Source organism: Pleurodeles waltl, chromosome 2_2 (genome assembly GCF_031143425.1).
Source record: "Pleurodeles waltl isolate 20211129_DDA chromosome 2_2, aPleWal1.hap1.20221129, whole genome shotgun sequence".
Classification (NCBI taxonomy): Eukaryota; Metazoa; Chordata; class Amphibia; order Caudata; family Salamandridae; genus Pleurodeles; species Pleurodeles waltl.
This window is the reverse complement of record NC_090439.1, coordinates 1,038,594,828-1,038,610,519: the sequence shown is the minus strand read 5'-3', so window position 1 is coordinate 1,038,610,519 and position 15,692 is coordinate 1,038,594,828. Positions and strand designations below refer to the sequence as shown.

Below are 15,692 nucleotides of genomic sequence, written 5' to 3'. Positions count from 1 at the left end.
CTTTCCCACCCACAGATGCCTGAACTTGGTTCAGTGCAGCAATGCTTGTGTGTTAAAGTTCAAGATGTTGTACCCCACACAATCCAGCTCAATATAAATATTGATATGATGTCCGTGCTTTCTGGGTTCGTTAGAATATCGCGCAGAAGTGCTGCACTAAGAAAATACACTATGGGGGTCATTATGGCCCTGGCGGTGAGTGATAATATGGCGGCAATACCGCCAACAGGCTGGCAGTACATACCGCCACATTATGGGAATGGCGGGTGGGCTGCAGCTAACACAGCACTTCTCCACTCATACTGCCATGGCGGTATCCGCCGCCGGGCCGGAGATGTTAGTCTCCATCCTGGCAGACAGCAAAGTACCGGCGGCGGCATTATGAGCTGGCCTACCACCATAGTTTTTGTGGCATTAAAACCATGGCGCTAGGCCCTACTGGTCACAGGGAATTCTTTCCCTATCACCTGTAGGCAGCTCACTCACCCCCCCAACACACACCTGACTCCCCCCACCCCGTCCTCCATCCAAACTCACCACCTCTCCCCGGAATACGCACACTAATCCCCCACCCGACATTCAAATACACCCAGCCTGATCCAAACACACACACACACCCCACCACCTCTGATTCACAGCTTCAAGCGCCCACCCTCATACACGCACACAGACACCCTCACGCACCACGCATACACCCATTCACTATCACTGGCATACACGTATTCATACACATACTGGCATACACACATTCATACATGCATACTTCCAGACATACTCACACGCATTCTTTCACACACTCACACTGACATGCAGACACCCCCTCACTTCACCATGCATACATGCATTCACACAGACACATACAACCATGCAAACAACACACACAGACACATTCACACATGCACTCACACACCCAGACACACACACACAACACCCCCCACCCTCTTGCCCCCTCCCCTGTCTGATGCCCGACTTACCTTGTCCGGCGAGGATCTAGTCCGACAGGGAACGGAAAGGGGCGCTGCTACTGCAAGCAGCGCCCCGCCAGCAGAACACCACCAGGCTGTATTTCTGGTCAAAATACGGCTGGCGGCATTCTACTGGTATGGCGGTGCAGGTGGTAGCAGCGTCAGCTTACCACCGTCCGCCTGCATGAACACTGCCAGATTTCCACCCTTAGTGTGGCGGAAGTCAGGCAGTGCTCATAATATGGCGGACGGATGGTAGCCGCGGTGACGGTATGTTGGCGCCCATCACAGCGGCGGTAGGTAGTTTATACCGCCAATATTATAATGAGGGCCTAAATATTTTAAAGTGTTTATTTCAACAGGCTCATTATTGTATAAATATTAACCACACACAGTATAATTAAAACAGCACCAATGCATATCACTAACAATGAGAATAGTATGAACATTTCTAACATGGGTGGAATGTCGTGGCAACCTAATACCCTAAGTGATTCCTTCTATGCGCTACTCTATTAGAGCATGGAGTAGCTACCTTGCATCTAGGGTTTTTCGGGTTTTGGACACAGCATACCTGTCCAGAGCAAAAAAGCTGTGGTTGTTAGACTTGGACTTCAACCAGGAGGGAATGTTGCCTTGCGTGGGAAACACACATCATCTGGGTTCTGCTCCTTCCCTCTCACAATTGTCTCAGTATCAGCTTTCAACACAGGAATGGATGCTGTGGGAGTATGGCAGTCTAGCAGGACCTCTGGCAGGTCCTTGTGTGATAATTTGAGCAAAGACCGGTATGAATCAGTGGCCACTTCATTGGGTTTTTATAGTATTAGCCATTGACCTTTAACCTACATTGAGGGATTCTCACTTAATTCCGGACATAACGGGTATGAACCAGTATAATAATTCAAGACAAACAGGTATCGAAACAATATGGCAAAAGTACATTTATTCAGACTCCATCAGGCCTCGAAAAATCATTAAAATTTTACTAAACCTGCAGGTTGAGTAATTTGAATAATCTACTCGACCTAACTCTAATGTACTTGACCAGTAAATGGGTCTCAAATTATGCACTACTAGGCAAATATTTTAGTTTACAGAGTCCCCTTTTTTCATCCTCACGCATGAGTTCACCTTCAAATATGAGAGCTCAGCATTTCTGCTCTACAAATAAATGCCCTTTTGTTTGAATAAATAGACTAAACATTTGCTCCATGTATAATAATCTAGCCCACATTTAAGGGTATACACAATCCATGATTTGCCTCCTAGTTTATTAATAGAATTGCCATCAGAGCAGGAGTGTTTCTCAGTTTATGTTAAAACACTCACCTTTAATAAATATATTACTAAAGCATGATGTGGTAGTGCACTGTCATTTACAGACAGTAAAATTCCAAGAAATGTTCAAAAACCTTCCCACTAACTTGCAGCTTTACTGTTAAAACTATATAATGTATCAACAGTAATCTGTGAAAATTGGGTTTCAGAAAGCATATTTATCATTTGCACATAACCAAGTAAAGTGTTCTGATTTGTTTTCGTCTTTTTAAATATTTTTTTCATCATTTATGTGCAAAAATGGGCTTTCACAACTACTGAAATATACCTTGAAATGTTTGTATAGTTGGCTTAGTTATTTAAATTTTGTGTGTAAAGAAAAACCTGACGCCCTACAGCCTTTCATTTCAGACTCTTTGTACAGTAGGTCAGACAGTTCACCTTACAAAATTCTAGAACTGTGTAGTCAGACGGAAAAGTAATTGTAAGTAGACAAACTGAGGTTTGACCTCTGTCTCAAAATGGAGCAAATGTGACAAATTAAGAACAAGATTTAAAGACGTCTTTATTGCTCCTTCACTTTCTGACTGAGCAGAACAACTGTCTTTGTCAACCTGCCAGAAGGGGTGAGTAGGTCCTAAAAATAGTTCAACCTAATGAAATATGACTCGCTATAGCAAGTGGGCGAGTAGATTTTTCGAGGCCTTTATATTGTTTAAATTATACGTTCATTGTCTGACCTTGAAACATAGATAAAAGGGAACTTTCCTGAGACTCATGTCACCTTACGTGTTTGTCATGGTCATTGTCTGGATAATTTGTGATATCTAGGTCAAAAGTAGACAGACTAAATGAATGATTGGGCACAAAATCGAGTCTTCCCCTTGGGTCTTTACCACAGTAGCCACCATATTAAAAGATTTTTGATATTTTCAGTTTGAGACAGTGAGTAGTATGTCATGTATATCACACAGTGCCTAGGTAAAGTGATGAAGTTTGCTTTGGATTGCTGTTTCTAGGGGCAAAATTCAGCTAGGTAGCCACTAGACCACATAATGCATCATGCCGACTTCTGTCTCTTTTTCTCCACTATGTGTGGAAATAAAGAGGCAAGACTACAGACTTGCTATTGTCTGCTCTGTATTATGTAATTGATGTCGGTCTTGATCCTGGTAAAATTGCGTAGTGGGTTGTGGCCTCATTGAAACAGCTGCATAAAGCATGCAAAAGAATACATTTGAATTGTTGGTGATTCTAGCTCAATTGTTAATGCATCGAAGACTGATAAAAAGGCACAGAACTTGAGGAATAAACAATTCATGTCAATCAGTCACGAAGGATCCATAAAAATAAACGCAGTTATGTCTCTTCTATTCCAGTGTTTAAAAGATCATGGGGAGCAGGCCTGATCCGAGGCTTGCTCTAGTGCTGTAATTCAGAAGAAATTATTTTATGGGATGGTGGGTCAAATTTGTAACAGCCTACCTCTTTTTGGGCAGCATTTATCTCAAGTATGTCCTCATTTGGGTGGAAATTTTCTCAACAAATGTTCCCCTGTTGAGAGAATTTGCATCAATGCAATAGGCAATGCTCTAATTAAAACAATTAAGAGGATTGAAGTGAATCTAAATCTTCATAAGGCTGAGTCCAATCAATCAAATAAATGTACGCAAGACAGAGATACAAGTTAAACTGCACAGGTTTACTCAGCATTAAGTTAATTTTAGATGGCGAAAAGTGGTTAGATAATCAGTAGCAATCAATGTCTCAATCGTAAATTAAAGTTAAATAACGTGAGAGGATCAACATAAAGTATATCTCTAAAGAAAACAAGCAGCCAGAACTAATTCTACTCGACATAGATTCTGCCTCCAAGGCAAAGACAGAAAAAAGTAAGTATAAATCAAGTGATAGACTAGCATAGAGTCTGCACAGTTATAAAGGCAAACAAAGTCATGGAGTCAAACAAAGTCTAAGAAAGTCAAGGAAAGTCATGTCAAATTTTTGTAGGGCTTTAGACAGAAAAGCCACACACATTCAGTGGTGAAATGTGACATGATAGGTTTAAACTAGCAATGCATCATTCAAGAAAGCCAATGCATTTTCTAATACATAAGATACAGTAAATAATGTACATCTAGAAATGCCTACCTCTACTGCATATTAATAAATGAGGTGTGCATAGTAAACAAAGGAAACAATGTGACAATGATGTAATAAAGCATTGCAATGCATAGTTCAACTAATGAAGGATCCCAAGGAAAGGCTTGAGCAAAGGATCTTGAAAGTCACAAAGACAGAAATATCCTGGACATGGCTTCCTCAATGGAAACACAAATTATGTCAGTTTATTACTATAGAGTCCACAAATTTGGCTTCTATGTTGGCAATTTCCTATATTCTCTCTGTATAGGTGGGTTAATTATCAAAATCCAAGAAATTAGTTATTTGGACACTTTCCTCACTCCCGTCTCAATTTATATCCTATATAAGTGACTTCCCCTTTGCCAGTTTTACAGTATAGCAGGGACACCTTATGTCCATTTTCAGCCAAATAATTTAATAAATCAGTTGTATCCAACCTGCACCCATCTTCTGTTCCCTGTGCTCTACGTCAATCCACTGTACGCCACTCTAATCTACTCTGCACCACTGCACTCTGTGGCAGGGCCAGCTTTAGCGCTGGTGGCACCCTGTGCATAATTTTTTTTGCCACCCTTCCAATCTCCCCATGACCACCTCCTTGGATTCACTCACTACCACCCTGCAAATGTACCCCTCATTTCTCAATAGCCCCCCTTTCACATACATTCATTTGTTTTAAAGCGCATGTAAAGGCTTACTTTAATAATCAACTCAGCTGTCCACATAGCATACAGACCTGTTCTTTGCAACAGGCATATTAACCCTCTACGCTACTTAACGGCCAGTCAAAGCTGCCGCTAGACAAAACTCTCATCTCTCTGTCTCCCTAGCAGGAATATTAACTGCAAGAGGTATCTTGACATTTGAATTGTTTTCTAAAGGCTGGAAGCACAATGAACTTTTCAGCAGGTGCTTTTAAATCGCAAATTTCATAAGTACTTGCTAAACACAGCGCCCCCCTGAGGTCAGCACCTGATGCGGCGGCACCGCCCTAAAGCTGGCCCTGCTCTGCACTATTATACTGTATGCCACTCTACGTACCTGCAGTCTACCCAGCATCATTCCACACTATGCCACTTCACTCTACTCTGAAGCAATCTACTCTGCATCACTGCACTCTTCACTCTGCATCACTCCACTCTATACCACTGCACTGTACGCCACTCTCCTCTTAACCACTGCACTCTATGACAGTGCTCTCTCCGGAACTGCACTCTGTCACTGCACTATATGCCACTGCATGCTACTCTGCATCACTTTACTCTTTTTCACTGCTCTGTATGCCACTCTACTCTTCTCCATTGCACTCTGATACTCTACTCTGCAACACTGCACTCTCCACCACTAAACTCTATGCTATTCTACTCTGCACTGCTCCACTCTATGCCACTGCACTCTATGGCACTATACTCTGCTCTGCATCTCTGCACTCTATGCCACTCAGCACTCTACGCCACTGCACTCTGTGCCACTGCACTCTGTGCCACTCTGCGCTACTCTGTGCCACTGCACTCTGCACCACTCTACTCTGTGCCACTCTACTCTGTGGCACTCTACTGTGCACCACTGCACTCTGCGCCACTCCACTCTGCACCACTGCACTCTACTATGCATCACTCTAATCTATGCCACTACATTCTACGATGCTATATTGTGCTCTGCTGAATTCAGTGCCACTATACTCTCCAACACCAGTCCACTCTACTCTATGCAAATGTAAGCCACTCTATGCCACTTCAATACATGACACTCTCTGACACTCCACTCTACAACACTCTACTCCACTCTTCACCATTCCACTCTGACACTCCACATTCCTTTTTTCTACACCACTCGCTTTCAGCCATGCTAAACCTCAGCCACGCTGGTGTACAACATGGCTAAAGCACATTGCAATAGATCTTGCATAGGCGAGCCCTATTGGCTTTGCCAATGTTTGTTGTATAATTCAAAAGATGGGAACAACAAGACCAAAATGACAGGAGTAAATGCTTGCTGTTTCTGTTTTTTCATGGCAAGTTAGCTTAATTACATGACTTCATAAATATTACGGGAATTTTGTGAATAACACAAAATTGCGATATACTGGAGAATATGCCTTATGTTTGACCCCCTGTAATGCTGTGTTAGCTGTGATGCACTGTGTCCCCGGTATTACCCATTTTGCTACATAACACTGTGTATTTGATCTAGTCAGCTGACTTTACTCTGTACAGTTGAAGTTTTTCACATGCATGTGCAGCACTATTATGCTTGCAAAACAAGCTTTATGTATCTCATGTACACTGCCTACTGTATAACTCTTTTGGAGATGTATAGTGGAAACTAATCCTAAATTCTCATGTGTAATTTGAGTTCTTCGAAACTGACAATGCTTTGTACTGCTTCATACTCTTTTCTCTTAGCAAAAACCCACTAAAAACATACATAAAGAAAGTAGCTCTGGGCCAGCCTTTTTTAGCTATTTGTCAGTGGGCTTAGCTCACAGTATAGCATGTATGCAGTGGTTAGTTGGTTAGCCACTTTCAGTCATTGGCTATGTAGGCAGTGTCAGTCTAATTGTGGATCAGTCTTTTAGGACTGCGTTTCGGTACATTCAAAGCCAAGCATGTTGAGTGATAACATTTTTACCAGTATGCCTGTGCTTCTAAGAGACAAAGGGGTGTCTCTTTAGGGTAACTCTTTGCCCTCATTTCACAAAGTAAAAAAAGTCACTGCTTTCACCTCTTTCCCGTGGTCATAGTAAAGTAATTTGCTACAACCTAGCTGCTTCTCAGCCGGCAATCACTTATATTTGATTTCACCCCTCTTACTTCTTAAACTGTTACATTCCCCTTTCACTACCTTTGTTCTTTTTCTTGAAGTGTTGTTTTGATTTGCAGCCCTGTTAAATGTGTATGTACTTACGTCGTTGAGCAACATTGTGGTATCCCTTTTATTCTCTTTCATGTTGGCCACTGTATTTAGGGCTTCTTGGTTGTACAAGTGTTGCCTATACTATTCTATTTCATTTGTATTGCCTGCATTCTGTCTGTGGTTTGAGGGAAGCATGTGGTGTAAAGACAAGACCTGGCCTGCAACCGTGATGAGGAGAGTAAGTATGTATCAAAGTGTGAGATGCTTGTCCTTTTCGACTTTTACTTTGATTTTAGTAAGTAAAAACAGAAAAGTTATAAGGTGTTCATTGAATGTATGGAGTGTTGAATGATACTTCACAAACATATGTTGCATTGTTTTTGGAGTTAACTGGTGCCCCCCTGCATACACCAGTTAGTAAATGGCTTTGCATTGGTGTGTGTTCTATAAATAAGAACCTCTTTGTACAGCTCTTTCAATATCTACAAATTCTCATTTACACCAAAATGTTTGTGTTCTTTGAGTTTAAAAGTTGAATAATTTAATATGATTCCAAGCACACCCAGAGGCATATCTTAAATAACTGTCATTTTTTTAAAACAGAACCATGCATGCACCATGCTTTTTGTGATATGCCCTATTAAATCCATTGCATTTGTTCTTGTTTCTTAGGTCTGCTTCTACTCAGTTAAAGATCTTCACATGTGAATCATGCAATAAGGTTTTCAAATTTAAGCACTCCCTCGAGGCCCATTTGAGAATTCACACAAATGAGAAGCCTTTCAAGTGTCCACATTGCACCTATGCCAGTGCCATCAAAGCCAATCTCAATGTTCACATGCGGAAACACACAGGGGAAAAGTTTGGCTGCGACTACTGTTCATTCACATGTCTCAGCAAAGGGCACCTCAAGGTGCATGTGGAGCGTGTCCACAAAAAAATTAAACAGCACTGTCGCTTCTGTAATAAGAAGTATTCTGATGTGAAAAATCTGATCAGACATATCAAAGAATCACATGACTTGCAGGACCAAAAGGTGAAGGATGCCTATGATGCTCTCTGCTTGATGACAAGGGAAGGAAAAAGGCAACTCCTATATGACTGCAATATTTGCGAACGTAAGTTCAAAAATGAGCTTGACCGTGACCGTCACATGCTTGTTCATGGGGATGTCAGACCGTTTGCATGTGAACTCTGTGGATATGGAGCTACAAAATTCCAAGCTCTTGATTTGCATGTTCGAAAACACCCATTTGTATATGTTTGCTCTGTGTGCTTAAAGAAGTTTGTCAGTTCAGTAAGACTGAGGACTCACATAAGAGAAAGCCATAGCACTCATGGAGAAACAACTGTGTTTACTGACTCTATAAATCACAGTTTCTGCCTTCTGGAACCTGGTGGAGATGTCCAGCAGGAAGCACTTAGGGAGGTGGGGTCACAGACAACAGCTGAGTTGGCAATATTGAATTCTAATGTCCCTCTTATTTTAGAAGAATTGCCCCCAGAAGAAGACATTGTCAGCGGAATGCATAATTACCACAACAGTCTTTCAGAAATAGAAGTCATTTGTTCAGTAAAGTCTCCAACTAATGAGACAGAAAATGAAAGTGTAACAAAACTACTACCCACAGAGTCTGATAAACTAAACAGTTCCTCGCAAGTGTCTTCAATGAATTTGGTTGCTTCTATTTCCGATGATTGTGAGAACCAAAAATACTCAGCAGAACAAACGTACTCTTCTAATGTTTCACTGACTGTCAAATTTCAAGGAATATTTCAGCCATCTGTAGCTCAAACAATGGATGCGACGCAAGACTTAAAACTCAGTGATGACCTTTCCATCACTGGTGTATTTAAAGGAACTTCTCCTTTGAAAGAATCAGAAGCAAATGCAGCTTCCCACCAAAAGATTTTAGAACTGGGAGACACTGCAAGGACAGCTGGTGGTGATATGTATCCCAATGTACAAATGCCTTCTCATAACATTGGAAGAGAAAATCAGCAAGAAAGTGCTGCATTTATGCAAATTGTGGATGGCTTGCTTAAGAGGGAAATGAATATGGACCTCTTTGAAAGACTCAGGAAGGTTTATGGGGACCACGAGTGTGCATATTGTGGTAAGGTTTGACACATTATTGTTTGTAATTTATGGGTATATAAAAAGGTGGATATTAACATAAACTACTTCTCTTTGTCATCTGGCCAACACTCTTGTGTGGTTTTCAGAAATACAATGTTAATCAACTTCCATATGGGATCCCCACTTTCAACCATTCTAATTTCACATATTAGAGGTAGCCCTGAGGTTGCCTCCTTCAGAACCAGTCCTCAAAGTTCAAAGAGCCAAGGTATTTGGTGATTAAGTTAGTTGTATTTTACAATTTGTACGCTTCCAGCTTAGTACTGTGATTGTTTAAACTAGGACGTGTGGCTAGCACTCGTGTGGTTTTCAGAAATGCAATTTTACTCAACTTCCATATGTCTACCAGTCTAATTTCATATATTGGAGGTAGCCCTGAGGTTGCCTTCTTCAGAACCAATCCTCAAAGTGCCAAGGTATTTGGAGATTAAATTAGTTTTTTTTTTTTTCTTTTACAAATTGTACGCTTCCAGCTTAGTACTGTGATTGTTTAAACTACAACGTGTGACTAGGAAATGATTTGCTACGCAGGTTAATAGATTTCCCATGTGTATAAGGCAACTGAAAGTAGAATGTTTTTTGTGTAAACTCCGTTTTATTGAGCAGTACAGCACATACTATAATTACATTGGCTTCAAGAAAACCATTGGCAAAGAGCCAACAATAATGTCTATAAATCAAAGAACTAAGACTGAAATATATCACATCAATTTTAACAATGTATGAATGCTGAAAGGAGAAGCCCACCTTTGCCCACAACCCAATGAGTAGGTAGAGACAATTGGTTCCGTTGGAGAAAGACAATGAAGTGTGTACAATTGCTTAGTAACTGCATACATAAGGTATGAAACTCTTTGGAAAGGAATATGAAATTAATAAAACACACGTAGGTCTGTTTACAATTTTTTGGTATATTCAAACATTTTTGGATTAGAATAATTCACATAACATACTGGTGGAGGCTGCTTCATAGGTGCAAAGTGAAGGTCCTCATGCAGTGCATCAAGTGAACAAATGTGACTAAGTATGTAAACAAACAAAACAAATTTAACTTTACATAGTATATACAACAGTATTGTTGGCCTGTCTGGAGTAATCTGGTTTGTAAGCGTTATGTGTACAAGGCAGGAGGTTCTCTTCTCTGCTGCCCTCACGACTGTTGTTTCACTACGGGCAAATTAAATTAATTGTTGATGTTGTGACCCTCGAAAATCATGGTTATTACGAAACATCAGTATGAGCCATCACCAGGACTGGGTGTGAAGCAATCTGGAATCTCATGGTGCCCTGAAACACATATTTATCAAATCAAATTGGACATCTTATGTGGTGCATGCAAATACTTTCTTCCAAAGTTATAGATCCACGGCTAGAATGCTTGTTTTTGGGAAGAGAGTCCTCCATGGAGAGTGACTCCAACTGCTTTTGGAGCTCTGTGTGTTCCAGTGAAAATAAATTGTATCCAATTTCTTCTTAGTCTCTCAACGGCTCATCTCCTAATGCTTGCTAGCAACCTCCTAGTTTCACAGGAACACACACCGCTCCAAAAGAAGTAGGAGTCACTCTCCATAGAGGACTCTCTTTCCAAACAAAGATTTTAGCTGTGGATCTAAGACACTGGAAGAAAGTTTTGCCGGACACAAAATTGTGGTGTTATTGTCAGTGTGGAGCTGGAAGTTCTTGTGTTCCATGCTAGGCGTGGTATGATCGTCGGTGATGATGCAAGTGATTGACTCCTTGTGTATGACGGCAATGGCACCTCCATATTTGTAGGTGTGGTCATGGTTTTCATCCTGTACCCGATAGGCGTCGTTGTGGTGATGTTCAATGTGGATGCTGGATTGATCCAGGTTTCAGTGATGAAAGCTACGTCAGGGTGAGAGTGGAGATGGTGTCCCAAATTTAGCAGAATGCTTGCAGAGGGATCCGGCATTGAGTAGGATGCATCTGAGTTGATCTGGTGTGATCTTGACCGGTTCTGACGGCCATATGTGGGATACTATGGGGGTGATCAGTCCTGGAATGGAGGAGAAGTGGCAGTAGAGACAGGAGAATGGTCCTGCTGTGGAGCGGGGAGAAGCAAGGCAACAGTTGTTGTTGCAAATGGGATATAGGGTGCGAAGATCAGTGGCTGAGTACCTGTGGGAGACCGGAGGTCCAGGGTTCCATGCGCTTGGTGCAGTTCAGGAATGGGTGGGTGCAGACAGGCTTGCCTTTTGTGTGACGGCGGCATGCCTGCTGCACACCACGCTGCAGCCTCCATTAAATAGGTCCTGGGATGGGAGGAGGGTGAGGAGGGAAAACTGGTAGCAGGAGATCTTGGTGCTCCACCTGGGCAAGAGGCAGAGTCTGGCCAGAGAGCCAGGTGCTGACTGCTGCAAGATGACAGTTAGGTCAGGCAGGCCTGTGGTCACTCCAGCAGTCAGTGATACCTGGTCTGGACCTGCTCAATGGAGCCGTGCTGCGGCCTTAATTAAATTCATCCTGGGAGGGGCACCGGAGAGGCAGGACAACAGGAAAACCAGGAGCACTGGAGAGGGGGCAAGCCAGCATTCAAGGCTCTTGGGATTGGGATACCTTGGCACTGGACATGGGCAAGAGGCAGAGCCTGGGCAGAGAGCCAGGTGCTGCCTGCTGCTGGCGACAGTAAGGTCGGACAGGCCTATGGTCGCTGGCAGCAGTTAGTGAGAGCTGGTCTGGACCTGCTCAATAGAGCTGCACTGTGGCCTCCATTAAATAGGTCCTGGGAGGGGAGGAGATGGATGCTGGGAGATGGGAGAGCGGGAAAAGCGGAGAGGGGGCAAGTCAGCAGTCAAGGCTCCTGGGGGCTGGATATCTTGGCGCTGGACCTGGTCAAGAGGCACAGCGTGGGTAGAGAACCATGTGCTGACTGCTGCTGGGCAACAGTCAGGTGAGGCAGGCATGTGGTCACTGGCAGCAGTCAGTGAGAGCTGGTCTGGACCTGCTCAATGGAACCGTGCTGCGGCCTCCAATAAATAGGTCCTGGGAGGGGTGGAGCAGTGCTGGGGAGGAGAGAGAGTGGGAAAACGGGGAGCGGGAGAGGGGGCAAGGCAGCAGTCAAGGCTTCTGGTGGCAGGAGACCTTGGCGCTGGAACTGGGTATGAGGCAAACCCTGGGCAGAGAGCCAGGTGCTGACTGCTGATGGTTGACAGCCAGGTCTGGCAGGCCTGTGGTCACTGGCATCAGTCAGTGAGAACTGGTCTGGGCCTGATGAGATCATTAAAGAAAAAGGTGTGTGGCATAGGCATTGAAATGGGAGGGTAAGATACTCAAGACAAATGAACATTCATAGGAATACAGCTGCACTCTTGAACATCCCAAAACAGACAAGATCCAACATCTTTCTCATTTAGGTTTTTAAAGACATGCTTAAGAGGTGGAATATACACAATCAAGATCGAGTAAGTCACTGTTCATAGGCTCCAGATATTCATGAGAAGACTGAACTAAAGTGAAAACATAAAATGTATTTATCGCCAGGTGCTACTTGCAGTCAGCCACTTTCAAACAAATAAGTATTTTTTTTTAATTAGATTGCAAGTATTGCCTTTTCCTATAAGTCACTTGGTTCCAGTTTGAAAAATCAATATTTTATTACACATGATGCTAAGTCCCTCTTTGGGACGCAACACGTGTTACCAGCTCCCTCTTAAATGAGCAGCCCAAATACGCGGTCACCTAGTATCTTCCTCTTGGGGCCCCATGAAGGCACAGATCTTTTTTAGGATCTCTTTTGAAAATGACATATTATCCATGACCACTTCACTAATTATAAATTGCAAAAGGAAGGCCTCTTAATGGTTACCAGTTGAGAAATCCTGCATTCTGGGCACTCTAGCCATATTGCCTAGCACCTTTATCTCATTCTTCATTTGCACTATTGCAGTTATGGCACATTTTTTAATGGCTGGGTGATGTGCCATCTCTGCACGGCACAAGTATGCCAGGGTTTCAGGCTTTTGTCACCCTTTTCTCAAACTCATGGACCCTGTTCTTTGTCTTAATGATCGTGTCTGACATCTTCTCTATCCACTTCTGCATTAGCAACATCTTGTGGTCATTTATCTACAAATACTTTTGGCTATCTCTCAAGTTCTGACAGAGACAAGTACACACCTTGGTTCTTCTCATCCACAGTCTATGACATCAATCCCCAGAAAGAGAGCTTTGTCGAATACCATAGACAAAGTCAGACTTGTGCATATCAGGTGTGACAACACATGGAAATGCGTTGTAATCTAACTTCATTCCCAATTCTTGTTGGTGTGGCCATCCAAAAATAGCGCCACCCTTCTCAGCCATATAAATCTCCCCTCCTTTTCTTATACCAATAAATTCTATGTCAGACCAAAATAGCCCTCCAAATCGATTTTATGTCCAGATTCTCTTCCAGGGGATCCTCATCAATAGTCATAAACATTGAATATTCCCGCCCTCGTGCGGGGACCCCGGAGCATACACAAAATACACACCTATAAAGTAATCCGCCATCAATGAAATAGGCTTCTCATTTAGGAAACCCTTTGCGTTGGTTATCAGAAACACAAAGCACAGAACCTGCACCCAGTGGTTCCCTGGGTGCAGGTTCTGTGCTTTGTAACTCATCACATGTAATACAGTTGACCTGCACAGATCTGCACACTCTCCCAAAGTGTCCTTTCTTTTTTCATTTTAAGCAAATTGTGTCTAAAGCCGGACACCGTTTACCACTGACAACACAATTTAGGGCTACCACATCTATAGCACAACATTCCATTGCCTCTCCTATCCATTCATTTACATTTAGAATCTTTCTTTAACTTAACATTAGAGGTAGTTTTTATGGCATCAACCTCACTACTTATTTCAATAATTTTTTGATGTTGACCTCTAATCTCGCTTACAAACTTCTCTGATTTTCTTCATTCACTTAGCAATATTTATAATAGCACTCAATGAAATCTCTGTGCCAGTCCATAATCTGTCTTGGATTTTTTTTCTTTTCATTTTCACCATTATTTGATCCCGTAGGACTTGGTTGTATGTAATTGTTTCTAATTCGCAAAAAACAGCTAAAGTTCTTAATGCTGAGACATGGGTGGTCATTCTTACTTTGGCGGGCGGCGGAGGCCGCCCGCCAAAGTAACCCCGTAAGAACACCGCACCCCGGTCGAAAGACCGCTGCGGTGATTCTGAGATTTGCCCTGGGCTGGCGAGCGGCCGCCAAAAGGCCGCCCGCCAGCCCAGGGCAAATCAACCTTCCCACGAGGACTCCGGCTCAGAATTGAGCCGGCGTAGTGGGAAGGTGCGACGGGTGCAGTGGCACCCGTCGCGTATTTCAGTGTCTGCATAGCAGACACTGAAATACTTTGCGGGGCCCTCTTACGGGGGCCCCTGCAGTGCCCATGCCATTGGCATGGGCACTGCAGGGGCCCCGCGGCACCCCCTACCGCCATCCTGTTCATGGCGGGTTTCCCGCCATGAACAGGATGGCGGTAGGGGGGTGTCTGAATCCCCATGGCGGCGGAGCGCGCTCCGCCGCCATGGAGGATTCAGAAGGGCAGCGGTAAACCGGCGGGTGACTGCCGGTTTACCCTTTCTGACCGCGGCTGAACCGCCGCGGTCAGAATGCCCTTCGGAGCACCGCCAGCCTGTCGGCGGTGCTCCCGTGGCCGGTGACCCTGGCCGTCACCGGCCGCCAGGGTCAGAATCAGGCCCATAGTCTCCATAGATTCTTCTTCTCTTTTATCATGAGAATAACAAGTTTATCCGGTGCCAGGTGACAGGAAGCTGTCTTAGATATCCTGGATCTGGTGGTGGGAAAAGGAGGCATATTTGTCGCAGAGGTCCTGAGACGGGGGTATGCTGGTGTCTTCGTAGGGGGGATCTGTGAACTCGTTCATGAGTGAGAAGAGTTCCTTCGAGTTGTGTGTGGAGGAGTTGATGCGCTCCCGGAGTGCGTCCTTCCTTGCATTCTGGATTATTCGTCGCTGGGCAGCGGTTGCAGCTCTAAATGAGGCGAGGTCTTTGCTGGATTGGCTGTTCCTCCATTATTTCTCTAAAAGTCTGTAGGTATGCTTTGATTCTTGAAGTTCGGGGGTGAACCAGCTGGCCTTCTTAGGTATGCGTTTGGCGGATGTCAGCTGAAGAGGGGCTAGAGTGTTGGCGCATTCAGTGATCCAATCGAAGATTGCGCACTGCTGTGTTGGGGCCATCAGAAGGGGGAGGGAGGGATTTGGGGAGCAATGAGGTGAGTTGCTCGTTGGTTATTTCATTCCATTTTCCGTGGGGGATGGGTGTGGCTG

General features: G+C 43.7%; 1 protein-coding gene across 2 annotated transcripts in view; it reads left to right on the top strand.

Moving 5' to 3' along the window:
- The window catches only part of ZFAT (zinc finger and AT-hook domain containing), a 645,246-nt gene that overhangs the window by 236,477 nt on the left and 393,077 nt on the right, over positions 1–15,692 (top strand). For both annotated transcript variants that reach the window (XM_069220790.1, XM_069220791.1), the window contains exon 6: positions 7,920–9,364. In XM_069220790.1, the coding sequence (XP_069076891.1) occupies positions 7,920–9,364 (1,445 nt within the window). The remainder of the gene's footprint in view (positions 1–7,919; positions 9,365–15,692) is intronic.